The sequence below is a fragment of the Chelonoidis abingdonii genome, chromosome 19, assembly GCF_003597395.2.
Source record: "Chelonoidis abingdonii isolate Lonesome George chromosome 19, CheloAbing_2.0, whole genome shotgun sequence".
NCBI classification, from domain to species: domain Eukaryota; kingdom Metazoa; phylum Chordata; order Testudines; family Testudinidae; genus Chelonoidis; species Chelonoidis abingdonii.
The window spans coordinates 42,432,095-42,450,694 of NC_133787.1; the positions used below are offsets into that span (position 1 = coordinate 42,432,095).

Sequence of the window (18,600 nt, forward strand, 5' to 3'; positions counted from 1 at the left end):
TGGAACCACTGGAAGCTGGGTTCTATACAGACACCACAAAATTAGCTGCTGTTGAGCTCTTCGAGTGAGAGACTCACTCCTTTCTCTACTTCTGCATTTATTTTTTCCCTCTTTTGCTTCTTTCATTTTAGAAGAGGTGGTTGAAGATGTGGAAGGGCTGAATGAGACACCTGCTGATCCAGAAGAGCCTATTAAAGAGCAAGAGAGTGGCAGTGACAAAGACCAGAACAAATGGACAGGTGGGTTTTGCTTCCATTTCTACCCCAAGTCCAGCTAGCCTTGAGGATAGATAGATGGTCAGAGTGGCTTGTAAGGGCACTTCAGCTGATGCCTTGTTCAGCTCTGTAAATCTGGGCCTTCATATTTCTTCCATTTGATTTTATTTGAAGAGGAACTTACAAACTCCATAAAATTTTCAAACAGATATTTCAACTTCCATCTATTAAACTTGCTCATTAGTTCATGTTTTTACTGAAAATGTGTCCCCTTCCAGCCTCCTCCTCCTGCGTGAAGTTACTAATTCAGTGCCCAAAAGTGTGCTGAGCTTTACAAACAGTTATGAGAGAGTCCCTATCCCAAAATGTTTTTTAGAGATATGGCATGATGGGAAAGGAAGTCACAAAAATGGCATGTCCTGAGTTGTGGTCATTCTGCAAATTAGCAAGAAAGACACGATGGGGGGGGGGAAGCAGAAAGTTACAGGCAAAGCAAACTGTTGCTTTGCTTAAAAAGTCTACTCAGGTGACACCATCAACACAGCATGAAAAGTCATGCTCACAGCTCTCCTGTTGCTAACACTTTGTTAGTGAGACTGACAGAAGGTTAGTTTGTTTTCTCGCCATTTCCTATTTGTATTGCAGTGTCACCTGGGCACGTCTACACTGCAGTAAAAGACCCTTGGCTGGCCCAAGTCAGCTGACAGGCTCACACGGCTCAGGCTGTGGGGCTGTAAAATTGTAGTGCAGATGTTCAGGCTCAGGCTGGAGTCCAGGCTCTGAGCTTCTCCCCACTCATGGGCTCCCAGAGCTTGGGCTGCAGTCTAAGCCCAACATCTATACTGCAGTTCTATAGCCCCACAGCCTGAGCCCTGTGAGCCTGTCAGCTGACTCGGACCATCTGCAGCTGTGTTGTGGATGTGCACTATGCAAACATAACAGAGAGACTCCCCCTGCCCTGAAGAGCCTGCAATCAGGCTATTTCATAGAATCACAAAATCGTAGGACTGGAAGGGACTTCAAGAGGTCATCTAGTCCAGTCCCCGGCACTCATGGCAGGACAAGGTATTATCTAGACTTACTGCTTTTTTTACTTTTAGCTAGAGTTGTACAAAATTTTGACAACACGATTGAAAATATACCGTGTTTTTATTTGTGAGAAGTGAAAAATCTCTCTCTTTGGAAAATCCCTGCTCATTAGAAATGGAGAAATAAGCGGTTTGAGGGTCACTTTCACTCCCGGGAATAGGGTCACAGGCAGGTAGCAGTTCCCCTTGGCAGCATGGTTGTGCTTACCAGTTCTGGTTACTTGCAGGTAGGGGAATTAAGGGGGATTCTGATTTCCCAGCATCCAAGTCTGAGGAGTTGTGGCGCTCTGTCCTGGCAAAGAGAGAGGAACCCAGCAATTCCCCCTTAGGGTTGTTTATGCTGCCAATCTAAAATGTTCCCCTTCCACAAGGTAGCTAGACAGAAACAGAAATGTTTGGCCCCATTGACTCTGTCTTTTGTGGCCAGCACAGAGAGAGGGAGAGAGCGGACAGCTCTTCCACAGGCTGCCATCTCCAGTATCATTCCCATCCTGTTTACAGCTGCTTCTCAATGAACCACAGCTGAAGGCCGCAGGTCTCTGCAGTGCATACAGTCTTACCGGGGTTGGGCATTATGATCCCTGCTTTCACCTCCAGGAAGAGTTTTGATTCTTTCACTTTCAAAGGGCACGTCAAGACTGGGAAAATAGGTTTTGTTTTAACACATTACGACTCATTTTCCAAGTCTAGACAAGCCTCAATGAGCATGCAGAAATGTTTGTGAATCCGTTCTACGCAGTCCTCCTCCTTCGTCTCCCTCAGCTTGAACAAAATGGTGCCCGAAGGAGACCCAACTGACGACAGTTCTTTTCCAAAGCTCCTCCCGCGAGGCTGCATATCTCCAGGGAGAGAGGTAAAAGTCTGGCATGGATTAGAAACTGACCAAGATACAACAAAAAATAAATAAACGTTTAGCTTTCACCATGGCAAAAGGTTAACAGTGAAGTGATCCCAAGTTCCAAAATAAGACAGTGTTGTCTGATTTATTGATAACAGGAAAATGGGGCCAAAGGTCAGGTGGCAAAAAGTTAGGTAAGCTAGAGAAGACTGTGAGGAACTTCAGACGGGACCTACTTAAACTGTAAGATCCCTGGGGCAGGGACCATCCTTTCACTAAGTATTTGTACAAAGAGTAGTACAATGGGACCCTGTCCACTGGTTGGAGCCCCCAAACATGACCACAATACAAATAATTAATCATCATCAACCGGAGTGAATGGGCAGCAAGATTGAAGAATGAAATTCAGTGTCAACAAATGCAAGGGAAGCACATTGAAAGGATTATTTGAACTATTTGTAAATGTTAATGTATTCCAAATTATCTCAAAGTGCTGGCACGTTGGTATTCGTAGCACTGCAGGAGAACGTTTTTAAATTTTCAGATTGTTTTCAGTGATATATTTTAATTTTTTCACATAATTTCTTAGTTTTGTAAAACTTTTTTTTTTTCACCCACAAAATCTAAACGTTGGACTTGGACTTTTAAGGCAAGCTCCTTGTATTATCATTTTCCTGTGAAATTCCTAGCCCATCTTTGATCTAAGTGCCATGTAAACAAGAAATACTAAAACCAATTTATAGCACCTCTAAGCTTTGCTTAGTGTAAAAATTCTCTAAAGGGAAATAAACTATTGTGTGTTAGGCCTCACTGCTATAACTGGCTCCACATAGACAGGTCTCTGCGCTTCCACAGAGCCTCAGGAAGCCAATGGTGCACTGGACTTGCCCTGGCCAGAGTCTGTAGCAAGGTCAGGGACACTGAGTTTAGTGGGATTTAAGCACATGCTTAAGTGCCTTGTTGAACTGGGGCCCTAATTTCTGTCGTATAATAAAAATACCCCACATTATTTCAAACCAGAGAAACACTGAAACCTTTTCTTACTGGAGCAGCATAGCAATGTGATTGTAGCCATGTTGTCCCAGGATATTAGCGGGACAAGGTAAGTGAGCTCGGTGTGGCTCGAAAGCTTGTTCCTCTCACCAAAAGAAGCAGGTCCAGTAACAGATATTGCATCGCCCACCTTGTCTCTGTAGGTATACAGAGCAATTGTAATTTTACAGTTGAGTCCATTCTGCTTCCAGAATCCCTTTGAAGACAATGAAAGATCAGGGCAAGGGGGAAATGCAGATTCAAGCACTCACGTGAGCCAGTGAACAGGGCTTTTGACTGAAAGTCAAGAGACTCTGCTTCTGTTCCTGACATTGTTTGTTTATTTGCATTACGGTAGCACCTAAGAGCTGTAGTTATGCACAGCACCCACTGAGCTAGCCACTGTACAAACACAGTCCCTGCTCCAGTGAGTTACAGTCTAAGTATAAGACAGGAGACAACAGATTGGATGGGGGATTACAAAGAAACAATGAGACAATAATCCAAGTGGTAGCCATGTTAGTCTGTACCAGCAAAAACAACGAGGAGTCCTTGTGGCACCTTAGAGACTAAAAAATGTATTTGGGCATAAGCTTTCGTGAGCTAAAACCCACTTCATCGGATGCATGCAGTGGAAAATAAAATAGGAGGATATATATACACAGAGAACGTGAAAAAATAGGTGTTGCCATACCAACTATAACGAGAGTAATCAATTAAGGTGGACTATTATCAGCAGGAGGGAAAAAATGTTTGTAGTGATCAACAGGATGGCCCATTTCAAACAGTTGACAAAAAGGTGTGAGTAACAGTAGGGGAAAATTAGCATGGGGAAGTAGTTTTTACTTTGTGTAATGACCCATCCACTCCTAGTCTTTGTTCAACCCTAATTTAATGGTGTCCAGTTTGCAAATTAATTCCAGTTCTGCAGTTTCTCAGTGGAGTCTGTTTTTTGAAGGGTTTTTTTGTTGGAGAATTGCGACTTTTAGGTCTGTAGGGAGGTTGAAGTGTTCTCCAACTGGTTTTTGAATGTTATAATTCTTGATATCTGATTTGTGTCCATGTATTCTTTTGCACAGAGACTGTCTGGTTTGGCCAATGTACATAGCAGGGGGGCATTGCTGGCACATGATGGCATATATCACATTGGTAGATGTGCAGGTGAACGAGCCCCGGATGGCGTAGCTGATGTGATTAGGTCCTATGATGGTGTCCCTTGAATAGATATGTGGACAGAGTTAGCAACAGGCTTTGATGCAGGGATAGGTTCCTGGGTTAGTGTTTTTGTTGTGTGGTATGTGGTTGCTGGTGAGAAACTCCAGAACTGGAATTAATTTACAAACTGGACACCATTAAATTAGGTTTGAATAAAGACTGGGAGTGGATGGGTCATTACACAAAGTAAAAACTATTTCCCCATGCTAATTTTTTCCCTGTCTGTTACTCACATCTTTTTGTCAACTGTTTGAAATGGGCCATCCTGTTTATCACTACAAAAGTTTTTTTTTTTCTCCTGCTGATAATAGTCCACCTTAATTGATTATCCTTGTTACAGTTGGTATGTCAGCACCCATTTTTTCATGTTCTGTGTGTGTGTGTATTCCTACTGTATTTTCCACTGCATGCATCTGATGAAGTGGGTTTTAGCCCACGAAAGCTTATGCCCAAATAAATTTGTTAGTCTCTGAGGTGCCACAAGCACGCCTCATTCCTTTTGCTGAGACAATATTGTTTAGAGGAGGGATTTGAAGGACGATAAGGACATCGCTTTCCAGATGTTTAAAGGGAACTTCTTCTAAGCATGAAGGGCAGCAAAAGAGTGAAGGTGCATTTTTAAAAATTTAACAAGTGGACAAGGCAGGCTGACATCATGATCTGATCCAAGGCAGGCGTCCACCTTTTAATAACGAGTGAGAGATGATATGTTGGGTAGGGGCAGGTAATGAAGGGCCGTGAAACTGAAAATAAATAGCTAATGTTTGATGCTGTAGGGAAGAGGGAGCAAGTGGAGGGATGCAAATAGAGGAATGACATGGTCAAAGCAGTGGGCTAGGAAAATGACCTTCATAGCTGTGTTCTGGATATGAGTAGAGCAAGACTGCATTCTCAAGGCCAGAGAGAAGGATGTTGCATCGAGATGTGAGATAATGACAGCTTGGATGAAATTTTATAGCTCTATGAATAGACAGGAAGGGGTGGTATCTTAGAATGGGCAAGATTTAGATACAGCCTAAATGTGAAGACTTAGAGGAGATGATGCCTAAGTTTCAGGCCTGAGTGACAGAGAATATGGTGGTGTGTTAGCCATGGTGATTGAGAAAGGAGGGAGTAGAAAGAGCTTTAGAGGTGGAGGGAGAAAATAGGACCTCCACTGACTCATTATGTGACCCTTCAGAATTTACTTAACCATTCTGTGCCCACCTCTAGAATGAATAATTACCCCCTTAGTAAAGCACTGTGAGATCCTCTGGTGAACAGCTGCTCTGTAACTTATAACCATTGTTAGCTTTACTGCTGGAGCAGAGTGAAAAATGTCAGTGGTCAGTCAACACTGCAGTTGGCCTTCTTCAGCCACTCAGCGTGGTGTGCCAGAATGAAACCTTTGAAAGGTATTTGCGATGAAAAGGAAACGACTCAGCCCTTTAGGTTTCCCTGTTTCATTGCAAATTGATAAAAATTTTCCAGTTTCAAAACAAGTCTGTGAAATTTTCTTTTTTTAAAATTTGTAAATAGAACAGATTATTCTTGAATAAAAATGTCCTATGTTCAAGTAACATTCTCTCCCGCGCCCCCCAAAAAATCAGCATCTTTTGTGCATAATGATCAGTTTTCAAATCAAAATTTAGAATTTTTGCATATTTTGATGTGAATCCAGCCATTTCTAGAAGGTTTGGCAAAAAGCAAAATCATAAAATGGGCCACAATGAAATTACAAATGGGTTTTCATTACGTTGCACAAAAAAGCTCTATCATTTTTTGCACTCACTAGTCCAAATGCTTTGTATGCATGGCAGATCCCAGAGCATGGCCAATGGCTCTGAACAGTCACTAGCTTTTCATAGGAGTTCAGAATGTTTGTGCTTTTTTAAAATCCATTATTTATTGGTTTAGAAGCACATTGCTAATATTTCCTGTTCCTGGATTGGGCTTGTTTGCTTTTCATTTTCATTACAGTAGTAGGATTTAAATAGCTTCTGCATTTCAAGAGATGCAGCGTGAGTGGTCGTGAAGGTCCTTCCTACCTATCTGTCTTTATGTTCGAGCTCTTCCAATTTTAGTGCCAAAGAAGAATGACAATTCTCAAATCTCAGCCTCTGAGCAAAGAATAAATTCATGTTTTTATGATTAACTTCAGATTCATCACAAACAAGCAAAAAACCGCAATTGTTGCCTGACCGTATTTTCAAATCATGAAAATATGAATGAATCCTAGATGTAAATGTTTAATATCAGATACATTGGTTTCCACTGAGAGTCCTGAGTCATATCCAGGGAAACCAATTCAGGATTTAAAGAATTTTATTTTATTTTATTTTAAACATGAAATATATAATGTTGATAAAATGTCAGAGAACACCTCAACCTCAAGTGACCCTGCTATATGAAAGACTTTATTAATGTTATCAGTTGTATGGACTTCAGTACATCAGTGTTTTTTTGTTTGTTTTTAAAATCACTACTTAAAATATAGATTGAAATGAAATATTTCTGGAGGACTAGCCTGAAGGGCTTTGAAAAAAAATTTTTTTTTTTTTTTTTAATTCATGATGCTCACCTAACCCTGAGCAGTTAGTGCAATGGAGCATTCCTTATTTGAATCTGTAGTAATTGCTATTAAAGGAGGTATTAATGGGCTGCTGAGAGCTGGGAAATTGTTGCAGAAAAGTGTGTTTATGGAGTATGGGGCTGGCAGGCATGATTTCAATCAGATTTGACATGTTTAACATAAATGTATACTGCACAGCTCCTGCAGTTTATGAATAATTCCTACAGGTCCACTGCCTTTCTAATTACTGAAATTGAAAAAAACATGTCAGGCACATCTTGGCAGAAATCTATTACCACCCCTCTCCCCTGCCTTTTTTTAATATCTGTAGTTTGGTGGGCACTTACTGTCTGGGATATTGGGGTACATGAGAGTAAAGGAATGGGAGAAATCAGGTGGGAAGAGGAAAGGAGAGGCAAAGGCAGGAGGACATATTTAGAGCAGTTCTGGATCTCTGCTTCTGTTGGACTGAGGGATGCACAAATAGGGGGATCGTGCAGCTCAGCATAATTGCTCTTCAGTCTCGAGACCAGGAGCAGACTTCTAAGGCACAGAAAGGCACTGAGGCACCCAACCCCCATTGAAAGCCCATGGGAGTTTTGTGCCTATGCACGTGTCTTGGTGTCTTGCAAAAACTCCCCCGGAGGCTTTGCTGGCAAAGCGTTGATGGCTCAGCTCTAATTTAGGACACCATCTCCAAGGTCTGACTTTACTTGCCTGTCTATTATTCGTATAAAGGAAATATGGTCCACGTGCTGTGAGAGACGCTGTTCTCTGGCCCAGGACAATGCTCTGGAAGGTCTTGTTGCTGAATCTTACAGTCATGGAAGGCAGAGACGGGAAGGAACATTAGGGCCCCAGCACTGGGCTCAGTTGTTGCTACAGGGCGGCGTTGTCTAGTGCTTTGTCTGCCCTACTTTGCAGTGTCCCTTGCGCTGAGACTCCTTCCGCCTCCCCTTGGGAGACTCTCAGCCTGGGATGGCTCAGTGCCAGGGAGTTCTTTGCATGAATTTGCTCTTCCCATTACATCTTATTACACCTCCTGTCCCAGCCTCAGTAACTCCTCTCTCCCGCGCTGTGCAGAACCCTCCTTCTCCTTGGAGACAGATGCTTTCTCCCATTTCCTGGGGAGTCCGTTAGTCAAGCCCCATGGATTTAGCATTGCTAGTCTTTCCCTCCAGTCAGGCCCTCCAGCCCCCTGCACAGCTTTGTTGCTCTTCTCTGAACTTCCTCAGTTTATCAGTATCTTTCAGCCAATCTAGTACTCAGAACAGACTGCAGCATTCCCAGTGCCATCACAAGAGGGCTCTGTAGAGAGGAGCATTTCTGCATGCAGCCCACAATGCCATGGCCTTCTGGTGTCGTATTACGTTGTAAACACCTATCTACTTTGCCATCCATTATAACCCCAAAGTCCTATTCTGCACTTGCTACCGTGATAGCAGACCCAGGTAGAACATAGAAGTCTCTCGCTCAATGTCCTTTAAACACAGATTAGTCTTGTAGTTTGGCTAAAACTCACCTATGTTGCAGGGTTATACAATGAGAATGTGATTAAAACAGTTTAAGCCTGTCCACACTGCAAGATTAAACTGTGTTTTATCTGTTTTAAAGGACATCTTTATTATAACTGGATCCCTCAGCAGGGGAACAGCTGTAATGCTGGTGTGACCTAGTCTTCGACACTCCTAATTCTTCTTCCCACTCGGTCTCATTGTTCGATTATTTCCTCCTAGATGCATTAGCAGCAGTTTAAAAAATAGACTCTCGTGGCTGTTCTGTCCATGTCTCTAACCCCTGCAGGTCTTTTTCTATTCATTCTATGTCCTCGCTGCTATTGACAGCTCTTGCCGGTTCTGTGAGGTGCTGCATAGCCATGCTGTTTGCTGCCTCATCCAGACTAGAAATGACTGAACTCAAAAAAGATCCTGTACTCCTCATTGGACACTTCTGCACTGCACAAAACTGTGCCTTTTAGCCTTAAACTTTTTCTATGGTCTTTGGTCCAGTTTTCAGTCCAAATGAGTTTATGTACCCAAGCCATTTTAATTCATTTTTCAACTAAGATACCATGAGACTCAGTATCAGCAAACTATTGAAATCCAAATGCTGCAGTCCTTTCAACCACTCATTTGGTAACCTCTCCCAAAAAAAGCAACCAAGATTGTCCCCCAGCAGTGCCCATGGTTTTTAATACTAATGATTATGCTAGGAAGAAAAGGTACAACATTAGGGAATGTCCCCGTATGCATGACTTGTGCATTGCAAAACAATGACCTGATGATTTCATGTACATCCCAGTAATAATGTGCTCTAAAGATATGGGACAGTACTGCCCAAATTAAAAAGGTAGAAAATATTGGACTTACTACACAGCACAGTCCAAAGGTAATCGAACACTCTTCTTCTGAGGTCCAGTTTATTTAGTCCTGACACACCTTGGCCCTTTAGGCCACATTCCCAGTTCAGTCTTTCTCTCCTCTTGTGGGAGGAACCCCCAGCTTTCCTTCTCAGAGCTGGCTCTCGGGTCAGTGACTCTTTCTTCAGGCCCTACACTCAGGGTATCTCAGGGGCTTCCCTGCTTTAGCAGGCCACTCCCAAGCCTTCCTGGCGGGGGCCACTCTGCTGATCTCAGGGTACTCTCTGCAAGAGCCCTTCTAACTCTCCACAGTAAACAGGTGTGGCTGAGCCCTGGCCTCTAGCCCTTAAAGAGGCAAGCCACGCTGCTGCACCAATTTAAACTTATTAACTTCATGTTGTTGTCCTGGCCCATTACTCTGACCATGTAACTCCTTCTGCTGGATCCCCCTGTATCAGTTTCAAGCTTCTTATCTTGACCATCAAGACCCTTCATAACTCTGCTAGTCCTAATTTCTCTGCACTGATCTCTTGTGACATTGCATCCTATCCCAGTCTGGTCTGTCAGCTACAGCTGCTTTGACCACTCACTTGTCTGCTCATCACATATTCCTCCCTACTGTGTCATCTTTGTAGAGCATAGTCTGCAGGGCTTTTCCTGTTGCGAAGCCCACAGGAAATCAGCCAATCCTTAATGGCTGGTCTGAAGGGGAGCTTGGGAAACATGGTAGTATTTATTGATGTCATTACAAAACGTATATATAATTGATTGTCTTCTTGTCTCCCACCATTTATGTCTTGCTTGTCGTTTTATATTGTAAGCTCATTGGTGCAGGGACCACATCTGTGTGTGTGTTTGTGTAGGAGAACAGGCCCTTATCCTATTTGGGGCTTCTGGGTGCTGCGGTAAGGTAAATATTTAATAACAGTTCAGCTATTCAGACTCACTGCAGAATGAAACATATAACTCAAAGCTAGAAAAATAAATCCCTTTGACCCTTTTCAGGGTCACACTTTTAAAAGATAGACAAAGGTCTGTGTGTGAAAGTGCACTTGCAAATATCTCTGTGTATTTAATTCTATCTACTGTATGATCCTATTATTCAGCAAATGTGGGTTTGAAAAAATCCAGTAGAGCAACAGGCGATACTCAGTCCTATTAGTATGGCTACAACGTCCCATTAGGATGAATGGGACCTTTGGGGAATAGGGAATGTAAACAGACAGTGTTTCAGAAAGAAACATTCTAACCATATGTTATTAACACAAAAAGGAACAAACATGCAGTAGTGCAGCAATATTAGACAAGGAAATTCCATTTCAGTGAGGCTTAAGCTCTAGTCTCATGGTTTATTATGTCACTAGAATCCCTCAATGGAATTATTGACTTGTATTTATTCCTATTATATTAATATAACTGGTGTGTTCCTGCTGGAGTAACAAATGTATGATAAAGAGATCTGCCTGAAACTTGATACCAAAGTATGCAGGATTCCAAAGCTGTTTCTCTGCGTGCTCCAGTGAAGAACACTCCCCAGTATAAGACTGCTGCCTCACCACTCATCCACTCTGATAAAGATAGGAGGGTGAAGGCCTTCTGGCATAGGGGAATGAAAAGGGATGAGAGAATCCTGTCACTTCTCCAAGCACGGGCTCTCCAGACAGAACCAAGAGGGACTCTAAGGATGCCTTTCTACTGAATGAGTAAAACGGCCATGTGGAGCTCTCGCTACAAAATCCTCTACAAGAGGCAGCCAGATTTAACTCAGGGGTTAGAGTTTGGTACAAAATTTCAAAGTGTAGGTGTCCCATATGGTTGTTCCAGGAAAAATGTGAGGAAAAGGTCTGAAGAACCTGTCAGTGTGGAGAAAGGCCTATGGGAATCAGCAACCCCACTGGGTAGATTCATAGATTCATAGACTCTAGGACTGGAAGGGACCTCAAGAGGTCATCGAGTCAAGTCCCCTGCCTTCATGGCAGGACCAAGTACTGTCTAGTCCATCCCTGATAGACATTTATCTAACCTACTCTTAAATATCTCCAGAGATGGAGATTCCGCAACCTCCCTAGGCAATTTATTCCAGTGTTTAACTAACCTAAACAAGCGTGCCGTACATATGGCTCCATGTGAGCTTCCTCTTCCTTAATTAACAGGCAAGCAGCATTCTTGCTGTTCCAGTCCTGGATTTCCCCAGGGTGATTTCCAATTTGCTGAATTTGTTGTGGCTTAAATGTTGATAGATGATCACTCAAGGATTGATATGAACCCGAATACGATGCTACCTGTGATACTATTCAGAAGCAGACTCTGCTTTCCGAGAACAGAAGGGCAAATGGATTAAACCACTGCACCACTTATGCCCTTTCAAGATAAATGATATACGCTGTGCTTCTGAAAGCTTAGACAGTGCCACATAATGCTCTGCTTTGCTCATCATTTGCACTCAGTAGTTCCAATTCATTAGGTTTTAGACTATATGCTGTTATGTTTTTTAAATAAACATTTTCCTTTGGTACTACTTATTTAAATAATCCTTTTGAACTGCAAGTTTACTTCCTCCGCCATTCTACACCTTATTGTGGGCATGAGTTGGTGTATTCCCAAATGCGTGGTCAAACTCTTCTGTTACATAGAAATGCACTCTGTGTGAAGACAGGGGAAGTTTTCTTTCATTTATAGCATCGTTATTGAGTAGTATGCGAATAAACCAGACACAGGGACCTATTCACCTTGTGTTGTCATTCTACAACCTGTGCAAAACAAGTGTCAAGGGATGGAGAACTAACCTTGTGTATAAACTGATAGAGAAATAGGATTTGTAACACTTCTACACTAACTATGTGCAGGTGTAGATGGACTGATAAGGCAACAAGCGGATGCTGGAGAATCAGGTTCATAACTGTACTTTCTTCATACATTTTTAAACCTATTCCAAAATTCCTTGCAGATTAAAAATATTTCCGATCACATATTTTAAAATCCTATCCTCCAAAAACCATGATTTCATATTTTTGAATGTAATCCATGTACAGAACCCATTTATATTATGATACAATCTCTTCGCTGTAGATCTCCAGTCTAGTTCATTAACCCTTATATGCAAGTCTTGAGCTAGAGAGACATGGTGACTAGAATTTTAATCACACATAAGGCAAAAAGTCCAGTTCAGAGCTCATCTCTACAGTGTAGTCAGGAGTAACTCTATTGCACGATGAGATCTCACCAGCGTGAAGGATGAAAAAGAGTCAAGTCAGTGTTGTTCAGTATCTGTCAGAATTACTGCATCAATTTGTAATTTACTACATTCACTTCCTTTCCTCCTACAGTAAGTAACTACCATTTCCATAGGGAATTCCTTCTGTCATACATCTACCATTCTCATTTTCCTAACAATATGCTTCCATTATTACACAATAAACCAACAGAAGTCTTTTGTGGTTGTTTTCAGCAACAGGCAGGATATATTTTCACCAGCCTGGTGCAGTATAAACTTAAAATAAAAAGCTAAAGTGAAATATTAAAAAGTTGAATTAATCACGAACACCAGTCCCACGTCAATCGGAGCCGCCAGCCGATGTGGTCTACCCGCCAGGGATCCTCAAGCAGTCGCCCCCTCGTAAGTAATCGCGTTTCAGCCCATACCATTACCTGCCCAGTCCTTTCCGGAACACATAGCTTAGCTGGCCCCAAAGCGCCCACCAATAGGGTTGATTGGCTTCAGTTGATGGATCCTCAGCTCTCTAAATTTAGGAACCATCTCCAAGTCTGCACTCTTACTGCCTGTCTATTATTGTCTGTTATAAAGGAAATATGGTCACTGCTTGTGAGAGCGCCTGTTCTTGGCCTAGGACCATGACTCTGGAAGGTCTTGTTGCTGAAATTTTACATTCATGGAAGGCAGAGACGCGGAGAGGAACATTAGGGCCCCAGCACTGGGCCTCAGTTGTTGCTTACAGGCGCGGCGTTGTCTAGTGCTTCTGTATGCCTACTTTGCAAGTGTCCCTTGCGCTAGAAGACTCCTTCCGCCTCCCCCTGTGAGGAGACTCATCAGCTGATATGGGATGGCTCAAGTGCCAGAGTGCCAGGATAGATTCTTTGCATGATTTGCTCTCCATTACATCTTATTAACACCTCCTGCTTCCAGCCTCAGTAACTCCTCTTCTTTTCCCGCGGCTGTGCAGAGTGGCAGAAACCTCCTTTCCTTGGAGGACAGATGCTTTCGTCCCATTTCCTGGAGGAGGTCCGGGTTAGGTCAGAGCCCCATTGATAAGCTAGCATTGCAGGTTCTTTCCCTCCAGTAGCCCTCCAGCCCCTAGCACAGCTTATGTTGTCTTTCTTGAACTTTCCTCAGTATTATCAGTTATCTTTCAGCAATCTAGTTACCAGAACGACTGCAGCATTCTCCCAGTGCCATACAAGAGGGCTCTGATAGGAGGAGCATTTCTGCATGCAGCCCACAATAGCCATGGCCTTCTGGCTGTCTATTACGTTTAACACTATTATTTGCCATCCATTTATAACCCCAAGTCCTATTTGCATTGCTACCGTAGTAGCAGACCCAGGTAGAAATAGAAGTCTCTCGCGCTCAATGTTCTTTTAACACAGATTAGTCTTGTAGTTTGGCTTAAACTCACCTATGTCTGCAGGGTTATACAATGATGAATGTGATTAAACAGGGTTTAAGCCTGTCCAACTGCAAGATTAAACTGTGTTTTATCTGTTTTAAAGACTCTTTATTATAAACTGGATCCCCAGCAGGCATGGGAACAGCTGTAATGTGGTGTGACTAGTTTCGACACCCTAATTCTTCTTCCCATCGTCTCATTGTTCGTTATTTCCCCTAATGCTAGCAGCAGTATTAAAAAAAATAGACTCTCGTGGCTGTTCTGTCCATGTCTTACCCCTCAGGTCTTTTTCTATTCATTCTATGTTCCTCGTGCTATTGACAGCTCTTGCCGGTTCTGTGAGGTGCTGCATAGCCATGCTGTTTGCTGCCTCATAACAGACTAAGAAAGGAGTGAACTCAAAAAGATCCTGTTACTCTCATTGGACACTTCTGCACTGCCACAACTGTGCCGTTTAGCCTTAAACTTTTCTATGGTCTTGGTCCGTTTTCAGTCCAAATGAGTTTATGTACCCAAGCCATTTTAATTCATTTTCAAACTAAGATTACCATGAACTCTAGTATCAGCAAACTATTGAATCCAAATTGCTTTTTGCAGTCCTTTCAAACCACTCATTTGGTTAACCTCTCCAAAAAAAAGCAACCAAGATTGTTCCCCCAGCAGTGCCCATGGTTTAATACTAATGATTATGCTAGGAAGAAAAGGTACAATTAGGGAATGTCCCGTTGCATGACGTTGCATTTGCAAAACAATGACCTGATGATTTCATGTAATCCCTAGTAATAATGTGTCTAAAGATAGTGGGACAGTATGCCCCAAATAAAGGTGTAGAAATATTGGACTTCTACCACAGCACAGTCCCAAAAGGTAATCGAACACTTTCTTCTGGAGGTCCAGTTTATTTAGTCCTACACCACCTTGGCCTTTAGGCCACATTCCAGTCAGTCTTTCTTCCTCTTGTGGGAGGAGGACCCCCAGCTTTCTTCTCAGAGCTGGGCTCCTCGGTCAGTGACTCTTTCTTCAGGCCTTACACTCAGGGGTATCTCAGGGGCTTCCTTGCTTTAGCAGGCCACTCCCAAGCCTTTCCTTCTTTTTAGCGGGGCACACTCTGCTATCTCAGGGTACTCTTGCAAGAGCCCTTTAACTCTCCCACAGTAAAACAGGCTTGGCTGAGCCCTGGCCTCTAGCCTTAAAGAGGCAAGCCACGCTGCTGCCCCAATTTAACTTATTAACTTCATTGTTGTTGTCCTGGCCCATACTCTGACATGTAATCCTTCTGCTGGATCCCCTGTATCAGTTTCAAGCTTCTTATCTTGACCCTCAAGACCCGCTTCCATAACTCTGCTAGTCCTAATTTCTCTGCACTGTCTCTTTGACATTGCATCCTATTCCCAGTCTGGTCTGTCAGCTACAGTGCGGGTGACCACGACTTGTCTGCTCATTTCACATTTCCTCCCTACTGTGTCATCTTTGGGAGGAGGCATAGTCTTGCCCAGGGCTTTTTCTGTTGCGAAGCCCACAGGAAATCAGCCAATTCCTTAATGGCTGTTCTGAGGGGAGCTTGGGAAACATGGTAGGTATTTATTTGATTGTCATTACAAAACGTATATTTAATTGATTGTTTTTTGTCTCCCATTTATGTCTTGCTTTGTCGCTTTTATATTGTAAGCTCATTGGTGCAGGACCAATCTGTGGTGTTGTGTTTGTGTAGGAGAACAGGCCTATCCTATTTGGGGCTTCTGGGTGTGCCGGTAGGTAAATATTAAAACGTTCAGCTATTCAGACTCACTGCAGAATGAAACATATAACTAAAAGCTTTAGAAAAATAAATCCCTTTGACCCTTTTCAGGGTCACACTTTTAAAAGATAGCAAAGGTCTGTGTGTGAAAAGTGCACTTGCAAATATCTCTGTGCTATTTAACTCTATCTACTGTATGATCCTGATATTCAGCAAATGTGGGTTTTGAAAAAATCAGTGGAGCAACAGGCGATTAACGTCAGTCCTATTCAGTATGCTTACAACGTCCCATTAGCTACTGCACAATTATATGTTATCTCTGAAAAGCTTGTATGAAAGCATCCTGTCGTGTTCCTTTAGGACTTCTACGATGATGAGGCACATGAGTGCCTCACGAAGCCGACGAATCGGATAGAATCGAGTCCTGAAAAGTGTAGATCAATAATGAGGTAAGAAATGTGGGGGTTTGTGTGGGAGTTGGGGTGTGTTTGGGAAGTGTTCCTTGGTATTTTGAGCAGGTAAGTAAGATCACTTGATGTATGGTGCTAGGTAGAGTGTTGTTGGGACAGTGATGAATGGACCTTTTGGGGGAATAGAATGAAAAGACAGTGTTTCAGAAAGTAAACATCTCTAACCATATGCTTATAACACAAAAAGGAAACACAATGCAGTTACGTGCAGCAATATTAGACAAGGAAATTCCATTTCAGTGAGCTAAGCTCTAGTCTCATGGTTTATTATGTCTGACTAGAATCCTCAATGACATTATTTGACTTTGTATTTATTCCTATTTATAATTAATATAACTGTGTGGGTCCGCTGAGTAACAAATGTATGATAAGGATCTGCCTTGAAACTTTGATTACAAGTATGCATGATTCCATAGCTTTTCTCTGCGTGCTCCAGTGAGAACACTCCCCAGTATAAGACTGCGTGCCTCAACCACTCATCCACTCTGAATTATAAAAGATAGGAGGGTGAAGGCCTTTGGCATAGGGATATGAAAAAGGGATATGAGGAGACATCCTTGTCACTTCTCCAAAGCACGGGCTCTCCAGAACAGAACCGAAGAAGGGACTCTAAGGATCCTTTCTACTGATGAGTAAAAACGGCCATGTGGAGCTCTCGTTACAAATCCTCTACAAGAATGCAGCCAGATTTTAACTCAGGAGGTTTGAGTTTGGTACAAATTTCAAAGTGTAGGTGTTCCATAATGGTGTGTTCCAGGAAAAATGTGAGGAAAGGTCTTAGAGAACCTTCAGTGTGGAGAAAGGCTATGGGAATCAGCACCCACTGGGTAGATGTCATAGATTCATAGGACTCTACGGACTGGAAGGACTAAGAGGTTATGAGTCAAGTCTGCCTTTCATGGCAGGACAAGTACTGTTCTAGTCCATCCCTGATAGGACATTTATCTAACCTACTTCTTAAATATCTCAGAGATGGGATTCCGCAACTCCTTAGGCAATTATATTCAGTGTTTATATTCCGCTGACAGCTTAGGGAACTTTTTCCTTAATGTCCAACCTAAATCTCCCTTGCCTGCAGTTAAGCCCAGTGCCTTCTTGTTCTAATCATTAGAGGTTAAGGGTGAACAAGTTTTCTCCTCCTCCTTGATACACCCTTTTAGCATACCTGCAAAATGGCTATCATGTCCGCCTCTCAGTCTTCTCTTTTCCAAACTAAAGAAACCAATTTCTTTCAGCTTCCTTCGTAGGTCAATGTTCTTTCAAGACCTTGAATCATTCTTGTTGACCTCTTCTCTGCGACCTTCTCAATTTTCCACATCTTTCTGAAATGTACGGTTGCCCAGAACTGGACACAATATCAGTTGAGGCTAACCAGCACAGAGTAGAGGGAAAGAATTGACTTCTCGTGTCTTGGTTACAACACACCTGTTAATAATCCCAGAATCAACGTTTGCATTTTTTTTGCTGACACTATCAATTTGACTCTTATTTAGTGTGTCACTAACCCGTAGATCTCCTTTGCCGTTACTCCTTTCCTAGACAGTCTCTTCCCAGTCTTGTATGTGTTGAAAACTGATGTTCCTTCCTAAGTGGGCACTTTTGTCATTGTCTTTATTGGAACTTCATCCTTGTTTACCTCAGATCATTTCTCCCAATTTGTCCACATCATTTTGAATTTTGACCCTTCCTCCAAAGCTAGTTGCAATCACCGGCCCAGTTTTATCGTCCGCCAATTAATAAGCGTACTTTTTCTATGCAGATCTAAGTCGTGAATGAAGAATATTGAACAGAGCCTGGCCCGGAAACAGAACCCCTGCGACCCCAACTTGTTATACTTTTTCCAGCAGGATTGGGAGCCATTTATAACGACTCTCTGAGTTACGGTTTATCAGCCAGTTATGCACCACCTCTATAGTAGCCCCCATCTAAATTGTACTTTGCCTCAGTTTATCGAGGGAACGAATATCATTGCAAGGACCGGTATGCAAATGCCTTATAGAAGTCTAGGTATTACCACATCCACCGCTTCTCCCTTATCCACAGACTCGTCTTCTATCAAAGAAATTCGATCAGTTGTGTTGACACGATTTGTTCTTTTACAAATCCAGCTGGCTAGTTCCCTATCACGCTTACCACCTTCCAAGTGTTTGAGATGCATTTCTGTTAATTACTTGCTCATTATCTTCCCTGGCACAGAAGTTAAACTAATGGTCTGTATGTTTTCTGGTTTGGTTTTATTTCACTTTTTTGTAGATGTGCACTTATATTCTTTCTGGAATCTCTCCCCGTCTTCCCACTGACTTTCCAGATAATAGCTTTAGAGTCTCAATACTCTCTATTAACTCCTGAGTATTCTAGAATGCATTTCATCAGGCCTGCGTGATTTGCAGGCAATTCTAACTTTTTCTAAAGATATGATATAATATACATATAAGAACTCTTTTTTTTCATTTTATCGGCATAATTCCT

General features: G+C 42.4%; 1 protein-coding gene across 4 annotated transcripts in view; it reads left to right on the forward strand.

Annotated features, from left to right (window-relative positions):
• ZFHX3 (zinc finger homeobox 3) overlaps positions 1–18,600 on the forward strand; it is a 263,648-nt gene that overhangs the window by 182,008 nt on the left and 63,040 nt on the right. For 3 of the 4 annotated variants that reach the window (XM_075073615.1, XM_032780945.2, XM_032780947.2), the window contains exon 5: positions 132–239. The exons of the other annotated variant lie outside the window; for it this stretch is intronic. In XM_075073615.1, the coding sequence (XP_074929716.1) occupies positions 132–239 (108 nt within the window). The remainder of the gene's footprint in view (positions 1–131; positions 240–18,600) is intronic. 4 annotated transcript variants of the gene reach the window in all.